Below are 24,107 nucleotides of genomic sequence, written 5' to 3' on the forward strand. Positions count from 1 at the left end.
TGAGTGCATGTTTTCCAGAGAACTATCCACAATGATTCGAAGATCTCTTTCTTGAGGGGTAACAGCTAATTTAAATGATTTTATATGTATAGTTGGGATTGTGCTTTCCAATGTGCATTACTTTGCATTTATCAACACTAAACTTCATCTGCCATTTTGTTGCCCAGCCACCCAGTTCTGAGAAATACTTTTGTAGCTCTTCGCAGTCTGCCTGGGTTTTAACTATATTTAGTAATTTTGTATAATCTGCAAATTTTGCCACCTCACTATTTACCCCTTTTTCCAGATCATTTATGAACATGTTGAATAGGACAGGTCCCAAAACAGACCCCTGGGGGACACCACTATTTACCTCTCTCCATTCTGAAAACTGACTATTAATACCTACCCTTTGTTTCCTATCTTTCAACCAGTTATCAATCCATGAGAGCACCTTCCCTCTTATCCCGTGGCAGCTTACTTCATGTAAGAGCATTTGGTGAGGGATCCTGTCAAAGGCTTCCTGAAAATCTAAGTACACTTATCCACTGATATATGCAAGGCTGTGCATGGAATGGCACATTTGCAGCTGCCTTGTTATCGACGCATACTGAACAGGTACTTATTGGCCCCCATCACTGTAGTATCTGAACAACTCACAATCTTTAATCTATTTATCCTCAACTTCCCAGTTGCTATTAACCCCAATTTACAGATAGAGAAGAACTGAGTCACAGAGACAGGAAGTGACTTGCCCAAGATTACACAGCAAGTCTGTTGCAGAGGATGGAACAGAAGAAGCCAGGTCTCTCAAGTCTTAAGCTAGTGCCCTGAACACTGTGCAACCCACCCACTCACCCTGCATTGAGAGGAGTTGTTCTCTCTAGCAAACAGATGAAAAGGTTGAATTTTTGTTTCTTCATTTATCTGGTTTGTTTTTTTAAAAAACAAACAAGAAATTCCATATTTAAAAATACTACATTAACTAACTTTGTAAAGTAAAATAATCAAAAGTCAGGACATTACATCATCAAGGTTGCCTGTACAACCTCAATTCTCCTGCCTTGTTTTGCATGCGTGATAAGCACACTGTTTTTTCACCCCAACAGGATCCTGTATCTTGCAGTACACTACAGAGAATGAGGTAGGGTGTATACTGAACTGGACCAATGTCAACAGAATCCATACCTTATTCTCTACAGAAATTATATGATGCATCAGGAATGACACCAAAAATCTACTAAAGAGATTTTGCCCTGATCCAGCTGCACCACTGTAAGATCATTCATGTATCCGCTCTATACTGATGGGAAAGAGTTCTCCCGTCAACATAATAAAACCATCTTCCCGAGCAGCGGTAGCTATGTCAGCGGGAGAACATAGCGCTGACCACAGCTCTGTCGATGAAAATTATGTAGCTCCGGGGTGTGTTTTTTTCCCACAGTAGATGAGATTTTAAATACACTTTGGAGATTCTCACATTTATACAGAGACCAACCTTGCCACTCTCTCCCACCTAGTCACAACTAATGTAACAGTTTGGGACATAATACATCTTCACTCCACCAAAGAAAATTATATCAGTTTACTCCAATTTACAAGAGCTATTATCATGTTAGCTTTAAACATAGTCTCTAACAAAACCTCACACTCTTAATTTTTTTAATAATTTCCCTTCTTGAAGTAAAAGGAAACCCCATAGTTTCCACAGGCAAATCTCCTCTTGTACAGATACCTTTGTTTTTCCTTCCAGTGGTCATGTTTCCTGTTTAAAAGTGGGCTATAAACCCTTTAAACAAGTAGAACAAGTCACTTTGCAAATGGGGACTATTTCAAGGAGATGGATAAACATATTCTAGACACTCACTCATTCTAGAGACTTCCTGGCAGAATTGTAAAGTATTTTAAAATCACTTCTTCCTGAAATATTCTCAGAGTTTGTAGTGTATTTTCAAACATCAACAATCTCAAAGCCACAACTCTGAAATTTCTCACAAGACTCAGACTACAGAAAATGTCAAAACAAGGTAACATTTAAAACTAAAAAAAGCAATTATTTGGCTATATTTTCATAAGAATTTTATGTTTCAACATGGAGCCTGATCAAATACTGTGGCTCTGATCTAGCAAAGGCATACTTCACACATTGTGAGTAGTCCCATTGACTTTGATGCATAAGTCTTGGCAGGACTGGAGCATGAAAAGTCATACACAATTTCTGCTTTCCCTCCTGCCTCCCCATCTCCTTAGCCCTCCAGATCTGCTACAGCCCTTTCCAGCTCCTAACCCTATATATCTTGAAATCTTTATGAAGAGAAGACTGCAGAATATAAATTCCAAGTTGCTTAAAATACCATGCAAGAATATGCAGAAAGATAGGACCAAGAAAGCTTTACCATTTACTCAGACAAGAGGTATGGGTGAACTACTCAGGTGCAATTATCCTAAACTTCTGAGGCATGGGTGTTCAGCACCCTAAGTGAGAAAAAATTAACACCCAATACAGATCTAAAGCATATTGTGAAGAACTTTCGATCTTTCTGCAACCACAAGGATACTGAAGATCGGTTGTCTGAAAAACAATTGATGCCCAAGCCTCCCAATGACACTTGGTAGAATTCTCAAAAAAGACTCTCTCTACATTTTCAACCAATAAGTATGAAATTTGCAGTGACTATGAGGAAGATTTTGATCAAACATATTTTACACAAGGGGTTCTGAAGAGACATCAAATTTACAAAAGAAATTAAAAAGATTTCGAAGCGGGGTATCAAATGATAATGCAATAATATTGCCATTGTACTCTCAGTAAAGATCTGGTTTGATCTAATTAATAAAGAACTGATCCACAAGAGTATAAAATAAAAAATAATAGTCATTCAGAGAAGCTATGGAACTTTTCCCAAAACTAAGCCCCAAATTGACCCTAAAGACAAAGGTTGGGGTCAGAAAATGAAGACGAGGCTAAAATGTGGCCATTGCAATATAAACCTGAATTACTTCCCTTCTAGCACAAAGAATTGTTGAAGACCCAAAGATGTCCACTCCAAATCTATGACTGCAAAAGAGATTGCCACAGTTCACTGCACTAAAATGGTGAGAAAAATATACAGGAAAATCATTGACAACAGAATGGCTGAATTCAGAATGTTGTCACTTTTTATGAGCTGCAGTGTGTCCAACCAGTTCAGCATCTATATAGCACATTTTTAATCACATTCTGATTGGTTTGTTTGGCGCTTCCTAATAGGATAAGTGCCTGGAAAGTAATCAAGTGATAAGAGCACATTAGTGTGTAAAGGCAGATAACAAAAGAGTTGTAGGCCTGCAAAGTGAAAACTTGATTAATGGGTTCTTGTATTTTATTTAAAGAACTGCAAGTTATTCATTGTGGCCAATGTGCATCTATTTCTGAATAATAAATATGCTTACCAAGTGATGTTTTCAGATCAAATGTTTTATGAAACCATCATAATTCTTTTGGGGTGAGAGGAAATAGTAAGGTAAGAGTAATTTCCACTTTTTTCCTCCCTGGGTTATGGAAAAAAATTACAATTAATCTGGCTGGAAGTCTCTTCCTCTCCTCTCCCTGCATGGCTCAGACCTTAGCAACAGGGAGGAGGGGAATGCTTACAGCTGAAGTTTCTAAGGATGCATCTTCTCCATCTAAGTGAACCCCTAATACCACCAGACCATCTGTAAGTTTCTCGTGATAGCATTATAACCTTGAAATTTAACAATTTCGCTTCTAAATGACATTAAACTCTACATAAAAAGATTTGTTTCTTATGAACACCCCCTCCACCTTTCAGTTCCTCCCTTTGTGCTATTCCACAGCAGCCTGATGGCAACACAATTCACCAGAGGAAAGAGACCTCGGTATACCCTTGGCCAAGACTAAGAAGGATATGTATTTTCCAGAAACTCGTAACCTCTAAGGAGAAGGCTGAAGGGTAAAGGAGTTCTCTTCTCTTTGGGATGTTTCTGTGAAGTCACCCAAACAGCTGTAATCTTAACAAATATGAGATTTATTAACAAAGAACATGGAATTAAAATAAAATTAATGGCTTGCTTAACATATCTAGACTTACATTTTTCATAAGAAAACTAGATAAAGCATTCTCAGCTTAGCTACAGAAGACAAAGGGGAAAAAAGGAAAGAGAATAGTTTGACCACTCTAGTCTGCCCATCAGACCATACTGCTGTCTAGAGACAGATGCATCTCCCTTGATACTCATTGTCAAGCCCTAATCAGATAAGGAATACTAACTGTTTTCCCAAATATTTGTTTCTTGTTACAACCCCATCCCAACCCACAGTTTTGAACTCACTGGTTTCTCCAAGAGTTTGTCTACACACTGCTTTTATACTACTTTAACTATATCAGTTTGAAACCTATATAGTTAAAGTGGTTCAACCATCTACTGTTAACACAGTTATATCATTATGCAGTGCTTATACCACTATGGTTTATTCCCCTAAACCAGGGGCGGCCAACCTGCAGCTACGGAGCCACATGCGGCTCTCTGGAAGCTAATATGCAGCTCCTTGTATAGGCACTGACTCTGGGGCTGGAGCTACAGGCACCAACTTTACAATGTGCCATGGCGTGCTCACTGCTCAACCCCTGGCTCTGACACAGGCCCTGCCCCCACTCCACCCTTCCCACATCCTCCCCGAGCCTGCCGTACCCTTGTTCCTCTGGAGCTTCCTGCATGCCACAAAACAGCTGATTGGGAGGTGTGGAGAGGGATGGGGAGGTGCTGATCAGTGGGGCTGCTGCCGGGTGGGAGGCCCTGGGAGCAGGGTGGGGGAGCTGACAGGGGGCTGCTGACGTATTACTGTGGCTCTTTGGCAATGTACATTGGTAAATTCTGGCTCCTTCTCAGGCTCAGATTGGCCAATCCTACCCTAAATGTAAAGGAATAAGCTATATTGGTATAATTGCTTGCACTTTAGGGGTTGTACCAAAAATTATTTTGGTTAAAATTAAATACATACACTCCTGACCAAAACTGTTAAAATCAGTACAAGAACTGCAAACTTATATTAGGCCTAAGAGACAGACCACTGAAAACAAAGAGGTCACCTACATCGCCCTGCAGTTTGGACTACCTTGATGCGTATAGCAGTGCATACCAAAGTGCCGCACTGTAACTCCCCTGTGTGGAAGCAAACTGAAAGGTTCCTAGTACAGTCCTCTTCAAAGAGGGCTACGTTAATATGAACTAGGAGCCTTTTAGTTCATGCTGGCAGTATTCCACATAGGGAAGTTACACTTTGTTGCATACTGCTGTTCACTGTAGTTTCAACTGTGGGGCAGCAGAGACCTAGCAAAAATCCCATTAACAATACTGTAATTAACAACAGTCTTTCTAAAGGCTAGCACAGATCAGAGTGGTCTCTCACAGCTCTTGCTAGTCATACCTAGTTTTGGTCAGGCTTCTTTTACAACTCCACCAAGTTATTATTTATTTTACCAGAAATATAATTATGGGCAGATCCCCAAGCCCTCCATCACATTCATGATAATGGGATTTGAAATTAAATAGTTTAGCCAACCTTCAAGTCGTATCAGGTTTGTGGAATCCTGAAAGCCCGACCATGTTTCTCCCCTAAACGCAATCTGGCAAAGTTACTAAGAGAAAAACTAAGTCACATTTTGGGAAGTGTAAAAATACTACCAATAGACAAAATAAACTCTGTAAGTCTAGTCAACGCAGCCAACTAACTCTATCCAAACTCAACCCTGCAAAGGGGGCGGGGAGGGGCAGTTTGTTCAGGGGGTGTAACCAGAGTCACATACTTTTGGCTTAAGAGAGAGGACTGATACGTAGATATAGACTTCTGACCCCGACCCCATGTCAGTGGTTTATGAAATACAAGGGTCTCCTCAGAGCAGAGTCTGACACGCCGAGGGGTGCACCTAGCAAAAAAAACTACCCTGGCAGTCCCGAGGAAGGCCTGAACGAGCCATGGAGAAGGGGCTTCGCTCTCACTCCGGGCAGCGGGGTCTCAGGCCGGCGGCCCCGTGCGGGGAAGCTGGCACTGCCCGTACCTGTGCAGTAGCCAGGAAGAGGCGCAGGCTGGGGCCCCTGAGAAACCACGAGCGATGAATTCACCTGCCAAACGCGCCAGAGCGCAGAGACTCTCGGGCCTCCGGGCACCAGCTGCCCCCGCTTCCTGCTGGGCCGCGCCGGCCACGGCACATAGGCCCCGGCGCGGGGCCCGCCCCTTGCTACGGGGAGGGAGGGGGAATAGGGGAAACAGTCCACCCAGAACCTCCTCACGGGAGGAGGGGGAGCACTTACGTTACAGCCGCCCCACCCACTCCGCAGCTCGCTCTCCGCTCCAGCCCCCAGAGCGTCACTCAGCCATGACGTCACGCAACAGACGCGTCCAGAAGCGTCTCCGAAACTCTCTTAGCCACGCCTTTGCCCTGAGGCGTCGCGTTCTTTTAGCGTCCCCCTGCTCTCTATGGTGAGCGTCTTTTCCCCTCTCTCCTTACGTCTCTATGGTTAGTGGCTCCAGCTCCTCTCGGGGGGTGGCGGCCATTTTGGCCGGGTGGCAGCAGGAGCACGTTGTGCGTCTGCCTGTGGGTAACGGGACCAGGCTAGTCCCCTACCCACCTACTCGCCCCAACTGGGTGGTTTCCTTCCCGTCCTCCGGTAAGTGGAGTCAATAGCGGGGCTGGGGAGAGCGACACGAGCCCCTGGGAGACCCGTGCCTTGGTCAGGGCCGGGCGGCACCAGCGAGTCGTTCCACCAGCTGGTACCGGCGAGAGGCGCCGTGTCTACTAAGGGGGAGGAACGACCCCCGAGCGGGGCCCGGCAGCCGCCCGGCTGTCCCTGGTGGGGCTCCTGTCTACGCCGGGTGCTGTTAGCAGAGCCCCTCCCTCAGCCCGGTAAGGGTGCGAGGCCCCGGCCCCCTCCCCCTCCTGCCTAGAGCTCCCCGCCCCCAGGCGCTGCGGTGTTGGGTCCAGACCCCCCCCCCCCCCCGGAACGTGTACGGGGGCACCAAACACGCAGCTCCACTGGGTTGTCCCAGACCACGGCCGCGACAGTGGGGATGGGTGACAGACCCCCTCTCCCCCGCCACCTACTCTGCTAACGGGGGGAGGCCCCGATTCCCCGGTTTGCATCCGGTGGTGTCTTTGGCAAGGCGAGTAAATCTCTATGTGCTCTAATTTCCCCATCTGTAGAATGGACACAGTAATAGTCACATTAGGGCGTTGTGGTGAGAACCTTACAAACATCAACTTCTTTCCTTGGATGGTAAGTGGACCCCAGTGAAGTGCAAAGGATTATTTGTCCTGTTGCAGGGCTATCATAAGGGCAATATTCACACAGGGAACTGGTTTGTCTTTTTCACATGCTGTATCATTTGTGCCAAACGTCTCTAGGGGAGGTTGTCCCTATAATTTAGTGAGGGCTCTAAAAATTTACTTGTAAATGTCTAGTAGGAAGCTTTCCTTGCTGGGATGGTGTTTACCTGCAGAGCTATCAGTTTCTGCAGAACGTGCATTTTTATTTTATTTTTAATTCTAGAACTTGTGGCTGTGAAAGATATTGTGCTGTCTGCCCACAGACCTGGCTCATCATAGTTTTGCCATGCAGCAACAAAAGCTGTTGCTGCTCTTGAAATCAGCAATACAGGTAGATTCTGCAGGAACACTATCTTAAAGAATGACAGGTTTCAGAGTAGCAGCCGTGTTAGTCTGTATTCTCAAAAAGAAAAGGAGTACTTGTGGCACCTTAGAGACTAACCAATTTATTTGAGCATGAGCTTTCGTGAGCTACGTGAGCTGTAGCTCACGAAAGCTCATGCTCAAATAAATTGGTTAGTCTCTAAGGTGCCACAAGTACTCCTTTTCTTTTTATCTTAAAGAAGAGACTACCATATGTTATGTTTCCTGTAAAAGTCAGGAATCTCTAAAATAAGGAAAAGAGAGAGAAATTCTCTTTATGGGTGCATCCACTCAAGGAAGAAAGATGTATTAACTAACAGACGGTAAGAACATAGCATAAAATCTTAGCGAAGAAAAGGCAGTTGTAGTTTTCAGTGTTAATACTAGTGGGGAGATAAGTGTTTACCTCTACATGCTAAGGTGTTAATACTACAACTCCCTTTTTTCCACTATAATTTTATGCTGTGGTGTCTTAACACAAGGTAAGAATACACCCTTTTCCCTAATGAAGACAAGTCCTTGCAGTAAGGGGGGGTGCTTCAAATTTATAAAATGCCTAATAGCCAGGGATTGTTATGAAAGATGGAGATCTGCCAAGCATGGTCCAGCACCCTGAGTAAGGAAGAGAGCAGCAAGATGCTTACCAACAATAGGGAAAGGCTTTGCTCCAGGACCTTTTAAAAGTGCTGTCTTATGCATCTTTAGCATATTTGGTCCCCTGATGCGTAGTTGTCTGAGAAGTCTTTTGATTCTGACATTACATTTATCACTCTTTTCCTTCAAACTCTTAGTGCAAAGGATTTTTCTCCCGACATGTATCTCTTTATAGCTTTCATGTGCTAGCAGATACCACAATATACAGTATTCACCTTCTCCTCTCCCATTCTAAGGAAATATTTGAGGATGAGGCTTATTGCATTGTATATTTTGTTGCTGTATGAATGAGTCACTATTCCTATTGTTCAACACTATTAAACATATCCATACATATTTCTATTTCAATGTGTTATTTGACAATGTGTTGCTACTTTCCAGTAATCAGAAAGTTAACCCTTAGCCTTGAGTTCTTTGCTTCCATATGTAGAATGTGCCTTGTGAGCAGTCTAAGATTAAACTGAGAGCATGTCTACACTGGCAGAATTACAGCTCCAGGACTTACAGCGCTGCTCAGAGAGTGCTGAAGGGAAACCTCTGTTGCGTGTTCACGCTGTCAGCTGCATGCACAATAGCGTGTTCACGCTTCTGGCACTTGCAGCAGTATTCGGAGCAGTGCACTCTAGGCAGCAATCCCACAGAGCACCTCTTTCTCTTCTGCCGCTAAGACTTGTGGGAAGGTGGACGGGATTGTGAGGCATCCTGGGTCCTGTTCCAATGACCCGTGATGCATTGCTTTGCATCCCAGCAATCCCTGTGCTTCCGTCTGCATTTGGCACTATCAACCGTTTGTGTACTGCACGTCCTGCCTCTTTGGGTTGCAGGAATGGATCCCAAACTGTTGACCAGTATGCTGCTTACTCTGACCAACATGTCATGAGTGGCAGTGGAGTTATTCTTTAAACTACAAAAGCAAGAGGAGTGTGACATTGATCTCATCATGTGTAGTAGCTACGACATGAGATTGCTTGTGGCATTCGTGGAGGTGCTGACCATGGTGGAACGCTGTTTTGGGCTCAGGAAACAAGTACTGAGTGGTGGGATCACATCGTGATGCTCGTCTGGAATGACGAGCAGTGGCTGATGAACTTTCGGATGAGGAAAGCCACATTCATGAGACTGTATGATGAGCTCACCCCAGCCCGGCGGCACAAGGACACAAGAATGAGAGCTGCCCTGCCATTGGAGAAGCACGTGGAAGTTGGCTACTCCAGACTGCTACCGATCAGTTGCTAATCAGTTTGGAGTGGGAAAGTTTACCGTTGGACTCGTGTTGACAGAAGTGTGCAGGGCTGTTAATCACATCCTGCTCTGAAAGACCATGACTCTGGGCAATGTGCATGACGTTGTTGAAGGCTTCGCACAAATGAGCTTCCCTAACTGTGGTGGGGCGATCGATGTCAGTCATATTCCAATTCTGGCACCAGACCACCTAGCCACCGAGTACATTAATCACAAGGGGTATTTCTCAATGGTTCTCCAGGCACTTGTGGATCACCGTGGGCGTTTCACAGATATTAATGTAGGCTGGTCCAGGAAGGTGCATGATGCACACATTTTTTGGAACACTGGCCTGTTCAGGAAGCAGGGACTTTCTTCCCGAAGAAAGAAGATCACTGTAGGGGAAATCGAAATGTCCATTGTCATCCTGGGAGACACCCACCTACCTCTTAATGATGTGGCTTTTGAAGCCATACACAGGGCAACTTGACAGCAGCAAGGAGCAATTCAACAACAGGCTGAGCAAGTGCAGAATGACTGTTGTGTGTGCTTTTGGCCATTTAAAAGCCCGCTGGTGCTGCCTCTATGGGAAGCTGGACCTGGCCAATGACAATATTCCTATGCTTTTTGCTCATTTGTGCAAAGCCAATATTCCTATGCTGTATGCTCCATAATGTTTGTGAAGGGAAGGGCGAAAGCTTCACTCAGGGCTGGACCGCAGAGGCTCAGCGCCTGGAGGCTGAGTTTGAACAGCCAGAGACCAGGGCTATTAGAGGGGCACAGCACAGGGTCATAAGGATCAGGGATGCCTTGAGGCAGCAATTTGAAGCTGAAAGCCACTAATATTTGTTGCTATGCTCGGGAGTGCAGTGCTTGAAATGCCAGGAAATGATTGGTGCACATGATACAATATGTGGGTTTAACCTAATTGTTTGTTGCTTTGCGGTGCTCTTTTTGCTTTCCATTAATAGAATAAAGGTTGCTTTTAAACCAACACAATTACTTTATTAAAAGACGACTACAACTGGAGGAGAGAGCCAAACAAAAAGTAGTAGTAGGGTGGATAAGGGAAGGTGGATGGGGGAAGGGAAGGTCCTGGGAGAAGGGGTCCAGGGATGTAGTACAATGCAACGGGAACTGTACTTCAGCAGGGCCAAACTGCAGAGGGATGGGTGTGGGAGTCCGCAATGCTGAACTGTGGCGGGGAGGAGTGGAATGGTGTGGGTACAGACTGGAGCCAGGAGGTTGATAAGAGTGTCTTGGCGGTGTCTGGGGGTGCATGGGAAAGAGTTTTGCAACAGTGGCTGCATAGGAGGGTGGGCGCCTTGCTGTTTGCTTTGAAGAGCTTGTATCTCTTGGAGCGTGTGTGCTTGGCACTCCATAACCTTTAAGAGCCGCTCCGTGGCTTCATCTGGCTCTTCTCACTGTCCCGCCACTCCTTCAATTCCTGTTTCTCGGCAGCAGAGTGCATCATAACATCACGCAGAAAGTCCTCCTTAGTTCTTCTTAGCCACTTTCTAATTCTGCACAGCCATTCAGCCAGCGATAACAAAGAGGGAGGCTGGGCTTCCACGGTCGTCTCTGTGAAGTTTAAATGCAACATTTTACAGAAGCAGTATTGTTTGCAACACAGACAACATTGATTCAGTGCTTTAAAACACAGCCAGTACTCTCACACCTGTTACTAACTGGCTGACCCCAGGCAAGCACACGTGAGCCACAAGACCTGCAAAATGGTGAATAGCTGCAGGGGCAGGATAAATTGCCCTTCCCGGACCCTGCTGTACACTGGGCACATGGCTCTTGGGGAGAGCCAGCACTGTAGGGTGGCCTGATGATCATTCCTGTCCCTACACTTTCCACAGGATGTGATCATTATGGAAGATATCTCTCTGCTGAGGGTGAGCAGGGAATCAAAGGAGGGTCTTCTCCAAGACTTCGGCTTTTGCCCTGACCCCTATGTGGCTTGCCTGTGTGCAGCAATGGTTCTTCTCCTCCCACTCCCCTTCCCTCCCCCATCCTGCGATGGCACAGGAAAGTTACCCTTAATGGGGCAAGAAACAAAGCAGCTCTGCCGAAGAACCTCCAGTTGCCCAGTATCTCCACAAGAGTTTCCTGGAGATCTCTCAGGGAGATTCCCATAAAGTGAAGGAGTCAGTCAACAGCCTGTTCTGCAGCTCAGACTAGGCATGTGGTGGGAGACCAGCCTTCTTTCTGCAACCCTCCTGCCCACAACTTGCTTCAGCAATTCCCAAAATCAGATCCACTTACCAGGGACCTCCCCTCCTGTTTGCACTTCACCAATCTCCGACAGCTGTGACTGGCTAGCCTCCTCCAGGGTAGAAAAGAGCTCCTGGCTACATGCATCTCTGACCTCCAAGTCCATCTTCTGCCTCATCCACATCCTCGTCAAAGATTTCCTCCTCCTGGCTCGGTCCGCTGGCACACGAGCCACCAAAGTATCCACAGTGGTCTTTGTAGTGGAGGTGGGGTCGCCGCCGAGTATCACATCAAGCTCTTTGTTGAACCGGCAGCTCATGGGTGCAGCACTGGAGTAGCAGTTTGCCTTCTGTGCCTTGTGATAGGCATTCGGCAGCTCCTTTGCTTAGACCCTGCACCGCAGTGTGTCCCGGTCATGGCCCCTTTCTGTCATACAGCGTGAAAGCTGTTCGTAGATATAAACTCCTACATCTGGAGTGCAGCTGGGACTGGACAGCCTCGTCTCCCCAAATGCTGGTGAGATCCAGCAGCTTGGCATTGCCCCAATCGGGAGATTGTCTGGAATAGGCATGACCACCTGGAAAGGTGCGCTGAGACCACTGCGCACATCACCAAGCAAACAGGAAGGGGACTTTCAAAATTCCCAAGGAATTTACGGCGTGGGGATGACGGTTGGTCACATGAGGGCAGGGCAGTAGAGTTTAAACCGATGACCAGAGAGGTGAGAACAGGCATTGTGGGACACCTCCCGAAGGCCAATTGCAGCGCTGTAATCGACCAAGGTGTCTACACTGGCACCCCAGAACTGTAGCCCTGGCGCAGAAAGCTGTACGCCTCTTGTTGGGGTGGTTTTTTCGAAGTTCTACAACTGCGCAGTTTCTGCACACTAAGTGGCTTGTAACTCAGGAGTTACAGGGCAGAAAGCTGCTTTACTGCACAGAAACTTGCCAGTGTAGACATGGCCTAAGAAACAGAACTTTGGGTTTGTCTAAACACGGTTTTTGTATTGCTTTCACTGTAATAATGGTTTAGAAACCAATATAGTTAAAGCAGTACAAAAACTGTACATAGACCAGCCCTTAGTATGTGTCCTTTTTTACACACTTGGACTTTTAGCACATACCGATACTTCTGGCTTTTTTTGTAAATTGACAACTGGTTCTATATGTATTTTACTATTTTATAAGTTATTTTTGTCAGGTATTCTAACTTTTTAAAATTGTCTTGATGGTCTTATCAATATATGTGGGGTTATCAAGTTTGGTTCATTAGTTCTATAGTTGAGATGTTTCCTGAAGATTATTTGTTTTCTTATTCTCAGTCTTTTTACTAGTTAGTGCTTTTAAAATATGATTTGTTGAACACTTCCATCTGCTTTTTGCAAAGTAAATGTTTTTAATACAATGTGGTCAGTTCTGAATACAGATTATTTTACTTTTTAATATAATTGCATTGTCCTGTCATTCAATTTTCTGTCTTAACAGTTGCATATTCTTCTCTATATTTATAGTAAATTGCACTTTACATAGTAATTCAGCATGCTGTTGCACGTTTTTTCCTCTTTGCAGTTGATTGTATTAAGTCTTTTATGGTAATGTACTCATATCTCGATCCAGCAGATGTAAAAATTATGGATGATCCAAATTCTAGTAACCGAAGTTTTTGCTTTTTAAGTATTACAGTATAATGATGGAGTCATTGTTGTCTTCCATAAATTCTTGTAGGAGAAAGTGAACGAGCCTCTGATGGTTTGGCTGATGTGATTAGGCCCTATGATGGTGTCCCCTGAATAGATATGTGGACACAGTTAGCAACGGGCTTTGTTGCAAGGATAGGTTCCTGGGTTAGTGGTTCTGTTGTGTGATGTTCCCTTGTTGCCAAGAAGGCTAACAGCATTTTGGGCTGTATAAGTAGGAGAATTGCCAGCAGATTGAGGAACGTGATCATTCTCCTCTATTCAGCATTGGTGAGGCCACATATAGAGTACTGTGTCCAGTTTTGGGCTCCATACTACAAGAAGGATGTGAAAAAATTGGAAAGCGGAGGGCAACAAAAATGATTAGGAGACTGGAGCATGTGATTTATGAGGAGAGGCTGAGGGAACTGAGGTTGTTTAGTCTGCGGAAGAGAAGAACGAGGGGGGGGGATTTGATAGCTGCTTTCAACTACTTGAAAGGGGGTTCCAAAGAGGATGGATCTAGACTGTTCTCAGTGGTAGCAAATAACAGAACAAGGAGTAATGGTCTCAAGTTGCAGTGGGGGAGGTTTAGGTTGGATATTAGGAAAAACTTGCAGGGGTTGTGAACCTCTGGAATGGGTTAGCTAGGGAGGTGGCGGAATCTCCTTCCTTAGAAGTTTTTAAGGTCAGGCTTGACAAAGCCCTGGCTGGGATGATTTAGTTGGGGATTGGTGCTGCTTTGAGTAGAGGGTTGGACTAGATGACCTACTGAGGTCCCCTCCAACCCTGATATTCTATGATTCAAATCTACAAGTTTTGAGATAATAAGCTTCTACTCAGCTGAGTGTTTAAGCTCTACAGATACTAAGCTTCTGAGGAGTGTCTCTTATGTTCTCTAGGCCTGACATTCATTATTGTGTATTGGGATCCCCAGGCAGGACACCTTCTACCCTGGTCCTGTAACTGGACCCATGGGGGGTGGACCCCTGCCTTCAGGCAGAAAACCACTAATATCGGTGGGCTCTGTGCTGGCACAGGGGGTTTGCCTGGATGGATCCAATTGCAGACTCAGGGCCATAGTCTGTAAATCTACTGATTTATTTTTTAAATGATTGTAACAGCTGTATTATATGTAAATACACAAGATTTTCCTTCAAAAATTTGACAACTTATTCAAGAAAACTAATATTTTAAAATTATATTGGGAAGCAAGAGAAATAAAACTTCAGAATTGTCTGGGTTGTGTGTGTTTTTTTTTTTTAAGTATAAAATTCCCTCACAGACTTCCCTAAAAGAGGGAGCAGCTGTAAATACCTGTTAGAATTTTTTTTAAATTAATGTTTATGGTTAAATACATTTGGAAATTGAAAAATAGTATGTTTAAAAAAAAAAAACACCTGAAATATCAGAAAGTCTAGAAATACTCAGTTCATGCTTCCAGCAGTAAGCTTATTTTTGCCCTTACCACAAGTTAAAGGTTGAAGGCTAGTCCCTTCCCCACCCTCAGTGTATGGGGCACAAACTAAAATATTGCATATAATATCCTTCATGATTGATCCACACAAGACCCTGCCCTTCCCTACCTGCTTATGAATTAGATATGCACCACCCACCTATTATTCTTCCATGTTTCAGTAAATCAGAGATTTTCCTTTTCTTTTCTGCGTATAAAGAGCAATCTGTAAACTGCTGAAAGATGTTGTTTGAGAACTCCCTATACTTAGCATAGGTTAGACGAGAAAGTTTAGCATATCTTCAAATAACATTTCATATATACAGTAGGAAAGACTTTATTTGTATAATGTGAACTAGTGGAATTCTTCCATCAGTGAGCAGACTGTTTAGATTGTTGGAACTTTGAGTATTGCAAGACCTGATATTTATGGTTTGAACTACATTAGTACATGACAACTTCTCTGTTCATAACGTCAAATTTTATGTCCAAGTTTTATCCTGGAATATAAATATTGGCATGCTGGATACTACAATACACTTGCTTTAAATTGGTAACTTCTCTGCATGGTCCCAACCGTTAGTACCCAGCAATGTTAAACTGTAACTGAAAATGCTTTGTTCCTTCAGTTGCCGGAAGAGAAGCTAGCCACAATGTAGGCCCAATATTTTACTAACCTTTTAAATTATTTAATGTGATGAGTCTTTCAGCAGTAACCAAGGTTTAAACCCTTTCTCAAGAACTGATCACCACCTAGAAGAGTTATATTCATGCCATTGAACCCCAGCAAGCAGTCATGACCAGAGTCTTCAAGAGGTGGTATACAGCAGTGAGGATTCCTAAGCCTTGTCATTATACTCTTCAGTCTGTCTCCAAACAGTAACATCTTGTGAAATGCTGATGACTTCATAACTCAACCTTACTCTATTTTAGATTGGAGTGAATAAGGGATGTCCATAAAGATGAACTGAAGTGCTTTTTAAAAAGAGAACATCAATGTCTATTTTAAATATCCCATTATCAGAATGTTGTGGACAAAAAATTATAAACATTCTTTAAAATGAAATGTTTAAAATCCATTACCTGTCAAGACCTAAACTTAGCATTCTGTTTCCTCTGCTATGGTTGATGACCTGGTAAACACCTAATACAATATAATGTTTGCACCTCTTGCCCTGCTTTAGCTATTTGTGAGGCTAACAACTACGGTAGGGAGAAACAGAATTCTACACTTAGGCTGTGTCTTTTATTTCACCTCTTAACATATATTTATTTGTAACTTCAAGGATATTTAATCCAAGATCTTAGAATTTTAAAAATATTTTTAAAAATTATTTGGTTAACCTCCAATTGTTTTCCTTTATTTGGTTTCTTGAAATCTTTAAGCCCTTATCATAGGGGCACTAATTGCCTGGGAAATACAATATGTCAGTGTAGTTGCTATAACTCGTGTATAACTTAAACTAGCAAAATCAAATCAGTTTGGCCTCTGTGTGTATCTGTCTATAACACTAACACACACACCCACACACACACTGTTTATTACACATATATGTATTTATGCATATAGACACACACACACACAATTTCATATTCTCATAGCAATGGTCACAACTATTTATGGTTTTTACTTTAAATAGCAAGCATGCAGCTCTCACAAATTCACCTCCTAGCAGGTGGCATAAATGTGTGAATGAATCACCATGTGGAACTGAGATTTACTCTGTCAGCAATACATATGCCCACTCACTGCCTTAATACTTTCTAATACAATGTAATTTTCTTGTAAATAGAGTTGCATTAAAAGAGTATGCATTGACTTATGAGGAGAGACTGGGGGAACTGGGCTTATTTAGTCTGCGGAAGGGAAGAGTGAGGGGATTTGATAGCATCCTTCAACTATCTGAAGGTGGGTTCCGAAGAGAATGTAGCTAGGGTGTTCTCGATGGTGGCAGATGATAGAACAAGGAGCAATGGTCTCAAGTTGCAGTGTGGGAGATCTAGGTTGGATATTAGGAAAAACTATTTCGCTAGGAAAGTGGTGAAGCACTGGAATGGGTTACCTAGGGAAGTGGTGGAATCTCCATCCTTAGAGGTTTTTAAGGCCCAGCTTGACAAAGCCCTGGCTGGGATGATTTAGTTAGGGTTGGCCCTGCTTTGAGCAGGGGGTTGGACTAGATACCTCCAGAGGTCTCTTCCAACCCTAATCTTCTATGATTTGCAGTTATCATGTTGGCTTCATTTTATAGTGGGGAAAATAGTAATGAAATTGAAAGTTTGTGCTAAAGTCATTCTGCAGTTATTACCATATTAAAACTGCCAACATTTTAATTGTCTTTCTGAATTTGTTCAATCGGCTGTAAGAACAACACACATTTTATTTCGTTACATGAACTTCTATTAGTAATTTCAACTAGATACAGCTTTGCCGCGTTATTGGTGGTGATTATGATCCAGTTCTTTTTTGTATGTTTTTGTTTTTTAGACCCTGAAGTGTTCACTTCCATCTTGGAATCTCTAATTGGTGTATATATAAACCTAAATTGCACAATATGGCCGACAAGTTAACAAGAATTGCTATTGTCAGCAATGACAAATGTAAGCCAAAGAAATGCCGTCAGGAGTGCAAAAAGAGCTGTCCTGTGGTTCGAATGGGTGAGAAATGCAGTGAAACATAATTAAACAATGCAAGAGACTTTAAACAATGTGCCTAGTTGTTTGCTGTCCACCTTAATAGAATTTACTAGTAGAAACTCTGAGAGAGCTTTCTGGATCATACTATGAATACATTTGTGTCATATATATGATTAAAACGGTCTGAAAATTGTGCACAGCAATAATGCTAAGAAATATTAACTACTCAGTTTCAGGGCTTCTTTTGAGTCCTTTTTTGCTGGGGAATTTTAAGGCAACTACAGGATTTCTGTGCGGCATTTACTGATCATGCTGATAACAAATCTGAGCATTGTGTCTTGTGTTTAACATACATTCTTTTTCACCAGGAAAACTATGCATAGAAGTCATACCACAGAGCAAAATAGCATGGATTTCTGAAACGCTCTGTATTGGTTGCGGTATTTGTATTAAGGTAAAAGATACTTATATAAACTTTTTAAAAATACAATTTCAATTTCTTTAAAAGTATGTACTTCTCATAAGAAACAGTGTATCTTCAGAATTCGAGAAAAAATATGTAATATAATTTCAAACAGTTTATCTCCTATGCACCTTTTTATATTTCGGCTTGACAGAATTTTATTTTTTGAATTTAGTTTTGACAGATACTTAAAAATCCATATTTTATTTTTATTTGAATTTTCACAATTGTGGGAAATTATAGAAAGGTCAGACAATTATTTAATGACAATAGACATTGAGATTCAAAAAGTTGTTTTATAACCTTTAAAACAGAAATTGCTACCATCATGTCAAAATGTACATAGAAATCTTATATCAAATTAAGTTCTCAAGCAGCATTTTTTCTTACTTTGTCTGTCTGTATATTTTGCTCATCAATGAAAATATTTTTTCATGGGGGGGAAGGGGTGTGCAGCGAAATTGATGTTTAGAGACATTTACCAGTCAAAGTCTAATCCTTCCAATTATATTTCTATTCTAGTCAGTATTTAAATTGCCATATTTAGCTTTGAAAAAGTGAGCATAGGATTCACTTTGAAAATGTTGTCTTTCTCTGTTAAGCGCACAAAGTGATGTAATTTTACTCATCAGTGTTATCTATAGGACAGCTTAGTCTAACAACAACTAGAACATTGATTGCTTCTCTCTGTGTAGTTTCTGTGGTCAAAAATCTAAGCAAATCAGTTAGCATTTGGAGGAATTTTTTAAACGTATTAACAAATCAATAAATTCAAGAATCAGTATAAATATTTAGTACTGACCTGTTTAAAGGTAAGAAGTGTGGCACTCACAATTGTAAACAACACGTTCGGGGTGAAGTACTAAACGTAGAAGAATTTCACTACAGAGTAATTTGTTCTGCATTAACTTGTTTCACTGTGCATTAGTAAGTAGTAAATTTGTTTGTTTAAATTATAGAAATGTCCTTTTGGAGCCTTGTCAATTGTTAACTTACCTAGCAACCTGGAGAAAGAAACAACACACAGATATTGTGCCAATGCCTTCAAACTTCACAGGTATCTTTTATTTTTCCTTAAGCCAACTTTATTTTACCATCCAATTTTAAATTAATGTAAAATGTATATAATATTCTGGACTCCTAATTTCCAGTGTTATTGGAGATGTGACACAGGATGAATCTATATGGGGTTTTTAATGTACATAGTCTTTTGGGTTATCAAATATTAGTCTCAGATAATTTTTTGGCTTAGTTTAACAATCTCCTTGAACTTCTGTTATAATAAACTGAATCAAAAACCTGTAATTTAAAATTCTTGAGATATTGTCATTTTAACACTATTTTAAATCTGAATCTAGCTTTCCTGGTGACAAATGACTATTGGTCTGTCATCTCGAAGGGATAAAAACATAAATAAAACCGGTCTGGCACTGATAAAGCAGTCTCTAGAATTGGAGCATTTTATTTGTTTATGCAGTTCTATGGTATTCCTCACTTGAGTGTGTCAGCTTCTTGCAGACAATTTATCTTCACAGCACCTGAATTTTATAGATCATGAAACTTAGGTAAAATGTTGGATTACTAGCTCAAAGTCGCACAAGAAGTCTGTGGCAGGCTGTAGATCTGTGTTCCAAGTCCTGTGCCTTTACCTCAAGAACTTTCTCTCCCAAAATGTTTTCTTACTCTCTCTGTGTTAACAAGCATTATAAAGAAACTGGCATATAAGTGTGTCACATCAAAGTGATTCTCTTTGAAAGAAAATGGAGAGAGAGAAACTTGGCATTAGTAGTGTCTGGTTGTGGTCTGACAATAGTTTTACATGGTTTTTCCCTTAATTTGTGGCTTTTTTATATATATAAGTTCAAGCAATATTGAGGTAGAGACACTGTGAAATGGGTTGAATCACTCGGCAAGTTTTTTTTTTAAAAAGTGCCCTAGTATTTTGCTTTTAATTGTGGTGGGAATTTTGGATTACACTAAATAATGACTTTATATACAGGTTGCCTATTCCACGTCCAGGGGAAGTACTGGGATTGGTTGGAACCAATGGTATTGGAAAATCAACTGCCTTGAAAATCCTAGCTGGAAAGCAGAAGCCAAACCTTGGAAAATATGATGTATGTATAAAAAGAGCTTGGGAAATAGGTGATTATGGTTTGTTGATGATAAATGCTCAGTCTGTCCTTGTAATTTTTTTCCTGCAACTGTCACATTGATATCAGTGCTTCACATTGCTTGAACTTTGGGGAAGTGTTGCTGAGCTAGACACTGGTGTAGGTGCAGTGAAGTGGTGTTAAAGGTCTCTGCGCTGTTCTTCTAGTCTACTTCAACTATGATTTGTTTGCCTTTTCTAACTCTGGTTCTCCTGGAGAATGTTTAGCATTATTCCCAAAATGAAACCAATCTCTTGACCTCCATCTCCACTCTAGTGTACCACAAGGGCCTGGTCAGACTTCCCAAGATAACCAGGAGTTGCAGTTTCCTTTTAACAAGTTTTTGCCCAAGTTAAATTTGCTGTGTTTCGTCCTCTCTTACTGTCATCTCTTGGGAATGTCTGCTGGGAAGTAGGAAACACATTTTTCTTGAACCTTTTTCTGAACGTGAAACTTTATCAGGCTAACCTTTTCCATTTAGCCCAGGTAACCATAAGACTACATATATTTCAGTTTTGTGAAAGAATTGAGGAGTAGAGTGGCCCATATTCTACGTTCCATATGAAATGGTTTGACTTCTGACACTGGCTTATTAAAACAAATTCACAGTACACTCCTTTTTAACTTTTGTTTCTTGAAGATACCATGTGTTTCTGCTGCCGAGACCTATTTAGGGTGCTTTTTCTTTCAAGAGTAAGTGACATCACACACCTGAAAGAGTACAAGGACCTGAACTCCTTATACAGCTTAAGGTGTTTCATGTCATTAACTATTTAAGTGGAAGCCTAGAAAGTAAGTAAGTAGAGACTGACTTTTTGGGGGCTACTCTGTTTTTATTGCATGTATCTTTGATGTCTACTCATTTGTGTTTGGAATCTTTAAAATTAAAACATTTCAGTTTACTTTTAGATCTACTAATAGTTTAAATGAATTTTGAATATTTAAAATGCTTATATAAGTCCTAGTACCTAATTTCTCTGTAGGATCCACCTGATTGGCAAGAAATCTTGACTTACTTTCGGGGATCTGAGTTGCAAAACTACTTCACCAAGATCCTGGAAGATGACCTCAAGGCTATTATCAAACCTCAGTATGTGGACCAGATCCCTAAAGCTGCAAAGGTAAGAGACGTTACCAGTTGGAGAGAATGCAATATGAGCCTTTAAAGACAAAATACACTATGTAAAAATGTTATGCTTTTCGTGCATTAATGAGAGAAATTTCTCATGTTTGCAATATCTGAATGCTTAAATATTAGAAAAGGGTTGATTCTTTCTTTTTATAATGGCAGGGGACAGTGGGGTCTATTTTGGACAGAAAGGATGAAACTGACACACAAACTATTGTATGTAAGCAGCTTGGTAAGCAATGTTCCCTCCAGTTCTTTTTGTTTGTTTGTTTGTTTTTATTTAACCGACCAGGCTACAGCGCTGCATTTTTGTCCTTGTTTTATACCATGGAAATGTGGACAAGATTTCACTTTTTTTTTTTTTTTTAAAGCGAGGAGTGTATACAGGAGGGGTTGTGTGTGCATATGGGGGCTGCCCTAGGGTGGCTCTTGCCCAGTATCACACATTAGTCCCCTTCCCGCCATTCACGGGGTCCCAAAGGGAAGCAATTAACTCTGCTGCAGCAGCCTTAGGAGCCAGGAGTCTGTTCAGGGCTGTGTGACAGGTTGCACCTCCCCCAGGCTGGGGGTTTCAGGACCCCACCCTGCCTGGTGCTCCCAAGAAGGGGCCTAGATCCTTACTTCCCTCCACCACCACCTCTTGGCAGCAGCAACCATAGAATCCAACTGCTGGGGGGTAGGGGTACTTTGGCCTTGTCAGGCTGCAGCTCTGGAGCCTCCGCTGACCTGGGCTGGTGCCCCTGAACCCAGCCGGGTCCCTCACTGGATCTCGTGCGCAAGGTTTATCCCAGCCAACCAGGCCCGAGCATGTTCCTAAGATGGAGAGATGCTTCCACTTCCCCTGCAGGGAGGAGGTGAGATCATATGCACCCTGGGGGGCACACCCTGCTGGGACTGCACAGAGGAGATATGAGAGGCATGGTTTTTGACCTATGCCATACATACAAGATTGCTGCACTTCCACACAGTTTACAGGGAACCTTGTTGGTAAGTGACTTTGTTAAATAAATAAATTTGGTAAGACCATGGTTCATAAAATCACTTTAAAGAGTTTTGAGTAATTCACATTAATTAAAAATTAAAATGATCACTGTCTAACATAATGGAAAACTTAAATTATGTCTAGTTCAAGGATTGAAATTTACATTGGTCCGAACTTGGCCAGGACTTGGTATATTCGTTTCTGGACCAATGCCAAAAAATAACTGCTAGTGGCACTCTTGATGTCTAGTATCTTGCAAATCTGGATTAGAAACTAATAAATCACATCATTGTGGAACTGAGGTTCTTAGCTTTCCATGGTATAAAACATTTATTTTTAAAGCTTGGAAAATTTTGGATTAATTTTGATCAATTTTGACAAGATTTTAGCATCTTGTCTCTTGAGAACCATTGAAGCTAGAAAATGCTACCCCAAAGATGAAGAATCCTCAGCTTTCAAACGAGACTTAATGCTTTGTAGAATTTTAGCGGTTTTTGACATATTGGTTGGTAATTGGAATATTATGACTTTTAAGGTCTGTCTTGGTTTTGCTTGTATTAGGAACTTTTTAAAATAGTACTGTTGATTTTTAGGGCCAATAAACTTCTTCAAGCACAAGTCCAAGAACAGCAACCAAAACCAGAAATTTGATCCCTATCCATGAAGGAAAGCAGCAGTACAAATTTGCCACTTAATGTTGCTGACAGTTTTATGTCTTGCTGTGGTTTTTGCAAGCATTATTGTGATCCCTGTATACTGGATACATCTATGAGCAGGCTTTACAATACCTTCTTTAGCATAAACTTTGTCTAATTTGTTTCAAAGTAGGATATTTATCATATTTAATTTACATATGCTGGACATAACAAATAATCTTTATCACCAGATTTAACTCATCTGAGAGAACGAAACATTGAAGACCTTTCGGGAGGAGAACTTCAGAGATTTGCTTGTGCTGTCGTTTGCATTCAAAGGGCCGATATGTATGTTCCATTTACTTCTATTGCACCTTCAATCCCAAAAGGCTGTTTCAGGATTTGTTCTTAAAATTGGTGCTTAATATTAGAGTGCAGTAATTTTTATTTCTAGGGAGTGGATGGCAGCATATAGAGGTGATCTTCTTTGGATGAAATGTTAAATGCAGAAATTTTCAACAATATAGTTTACCAGTTCCCCACAACTGGTGTCTGGGATTCTTTCATAGGAATTCTTATTGTTCCTTGCTCTTTCATCCACTCTCACATGTAGCAGAGACCTCTGGGGTTTAGGGTCTATCCAAACCAAGGTTTAGTATTGCTGCTTGATAATAATCCTAGTTGAAAGGAGTGGGTAGGGAAGATATCCTGTGTGACCATGCACATCCCTTACCCTCCTTGAATCAGAAAAGGACAAGAAGGTGCCCACCCCCTTGGGAATGTTGTCTGTCTTGCAACCAGGAAATTACTGTTCTGTCCAATAGCAGCCAAACAAGCTACTGCTGCCTCTCCTAATCTATCACAACTAAGATCCCCTTCCCTTCACTTAGTCCCTTCCGAGTGGTTCCTGACTTCAGCTGGTCTTGAGAGCAGGAAAGCAAGATCAGAAGACTGGTGGTTTTCTGATTTGGAAGAAATCTTATTACACTCTCCTAAAATTGGTATTTTTGTACTTTGCAGTGCATGTCACAAGGCTGCTTAAATTTAAACTAAATTAGAAGTCATGGGATTGCTAAAGTAGTTAGTTAGAAAGTTAACACTATATAGTTTGGTCAGAATTTTTGGCAAAGGAATAGCTAATTTGGACTGTTCAGCAACTTTACATGGTAGTTGGCAGAAGAATCAGGGAAGGTGTTGAAGCACACTAGAAAAATGATT

General features: G+C 41.8%; 2 protein-coding genes across 14 annotated transcripts in view; one reads left to right on the forward strand and one right to left on the reverse strand.

Annotated features, from left to right (window-relative positions):
- The window catches only part of ANAPC10 (anaphase promoting complex subunit 10), a 211,338-nt gene extending 204,927 nt beyond the window's left edge, over positions 1 to 6,411 (reverse strand). For 2 of the 12 annotated variants that reach the window (XM_084625668.1, XM_084625669.1), the window contains exon 1: positions 6,039 to 6,257. The gene's annotated coding sequence lies outside the window, so the exon portion shown is untranslated. Of the gene's footprint in view, positions 1 to 6,038; positions 6,262 to 6,291 lie in introns of those variants that run through there. The other 10 variants (XM_084625666.1, XM_084625670.1, XM_084625662.1 and 7 more) reach the window with 8 other exon arrangements.
- An 89-nt stretch (positions 6,412 to 6,500) lies between these two features.
- Positions 6,501 to 24,107, forward strand: part of ABCE1 (ATP binding cassette subfamily E member 1) — a 30,447-nt gene continuing 12,840 nt past the window's right edge. Inside the window, exons 1-9 of one of the 2 annotated variants that reach the window (XM_084625659.1) lie at positions 6,515 to 6,648; positions 7,182 to 7,254; positions 17,379 to 17,548; positions 17,896 to 17,981; positions 18,950 to 19,047; positions 19,990 to 20,107; positions 21,127 to 21,264; positions 21,435 to 21,504; positions 23,141 to 23,237. In XM_084625659.1, the coding sequence (XP_084481785.1) occupies positions 17,446 to 17,548; positions 17,896 to 17,981; positions 18,950 to 19,047; positions 19,990 to 20,107; positions 21,127 to 21,264; positions 21,435 to 21,504; positions 23,141 to 23,237 (710 nt within the window). In that variant the 5' untranslated portion in view covers positions 6,515 to 6,648; positions 7,182 to 7,254; positions 17,379 to 17,445. Of the gene's footprint in view, positions 6,649 to 7,181; positions 7,255 to 17,378; positions 17,549 to 17,895; positions 17,982 to 18,949; positions 19,048 to 19,989; positions 20,108 to 21,126; positions 21,265 to 21,434; positions 21,505 to 23,140; positions 23,238 to 24,107 lie in introns of both variants that reach the window. The other variant, XM_084625658.1, reaches the window with a different exon arrangement.

The sequence above is a fragment of the Lepidochelys olivacea genome, assembly GCF_965140295.1.
Source record: "Lepidochelys olivacea isolate rLepOli2 genome assembly, chromosome: 4".
In the NCBI taxonomy this organism is placed as follows: Eukaryota; Metazoa; Chordata; order Testudines; family Cheloniidae; genus Lepidochelys; species Lepidochelys olivacea.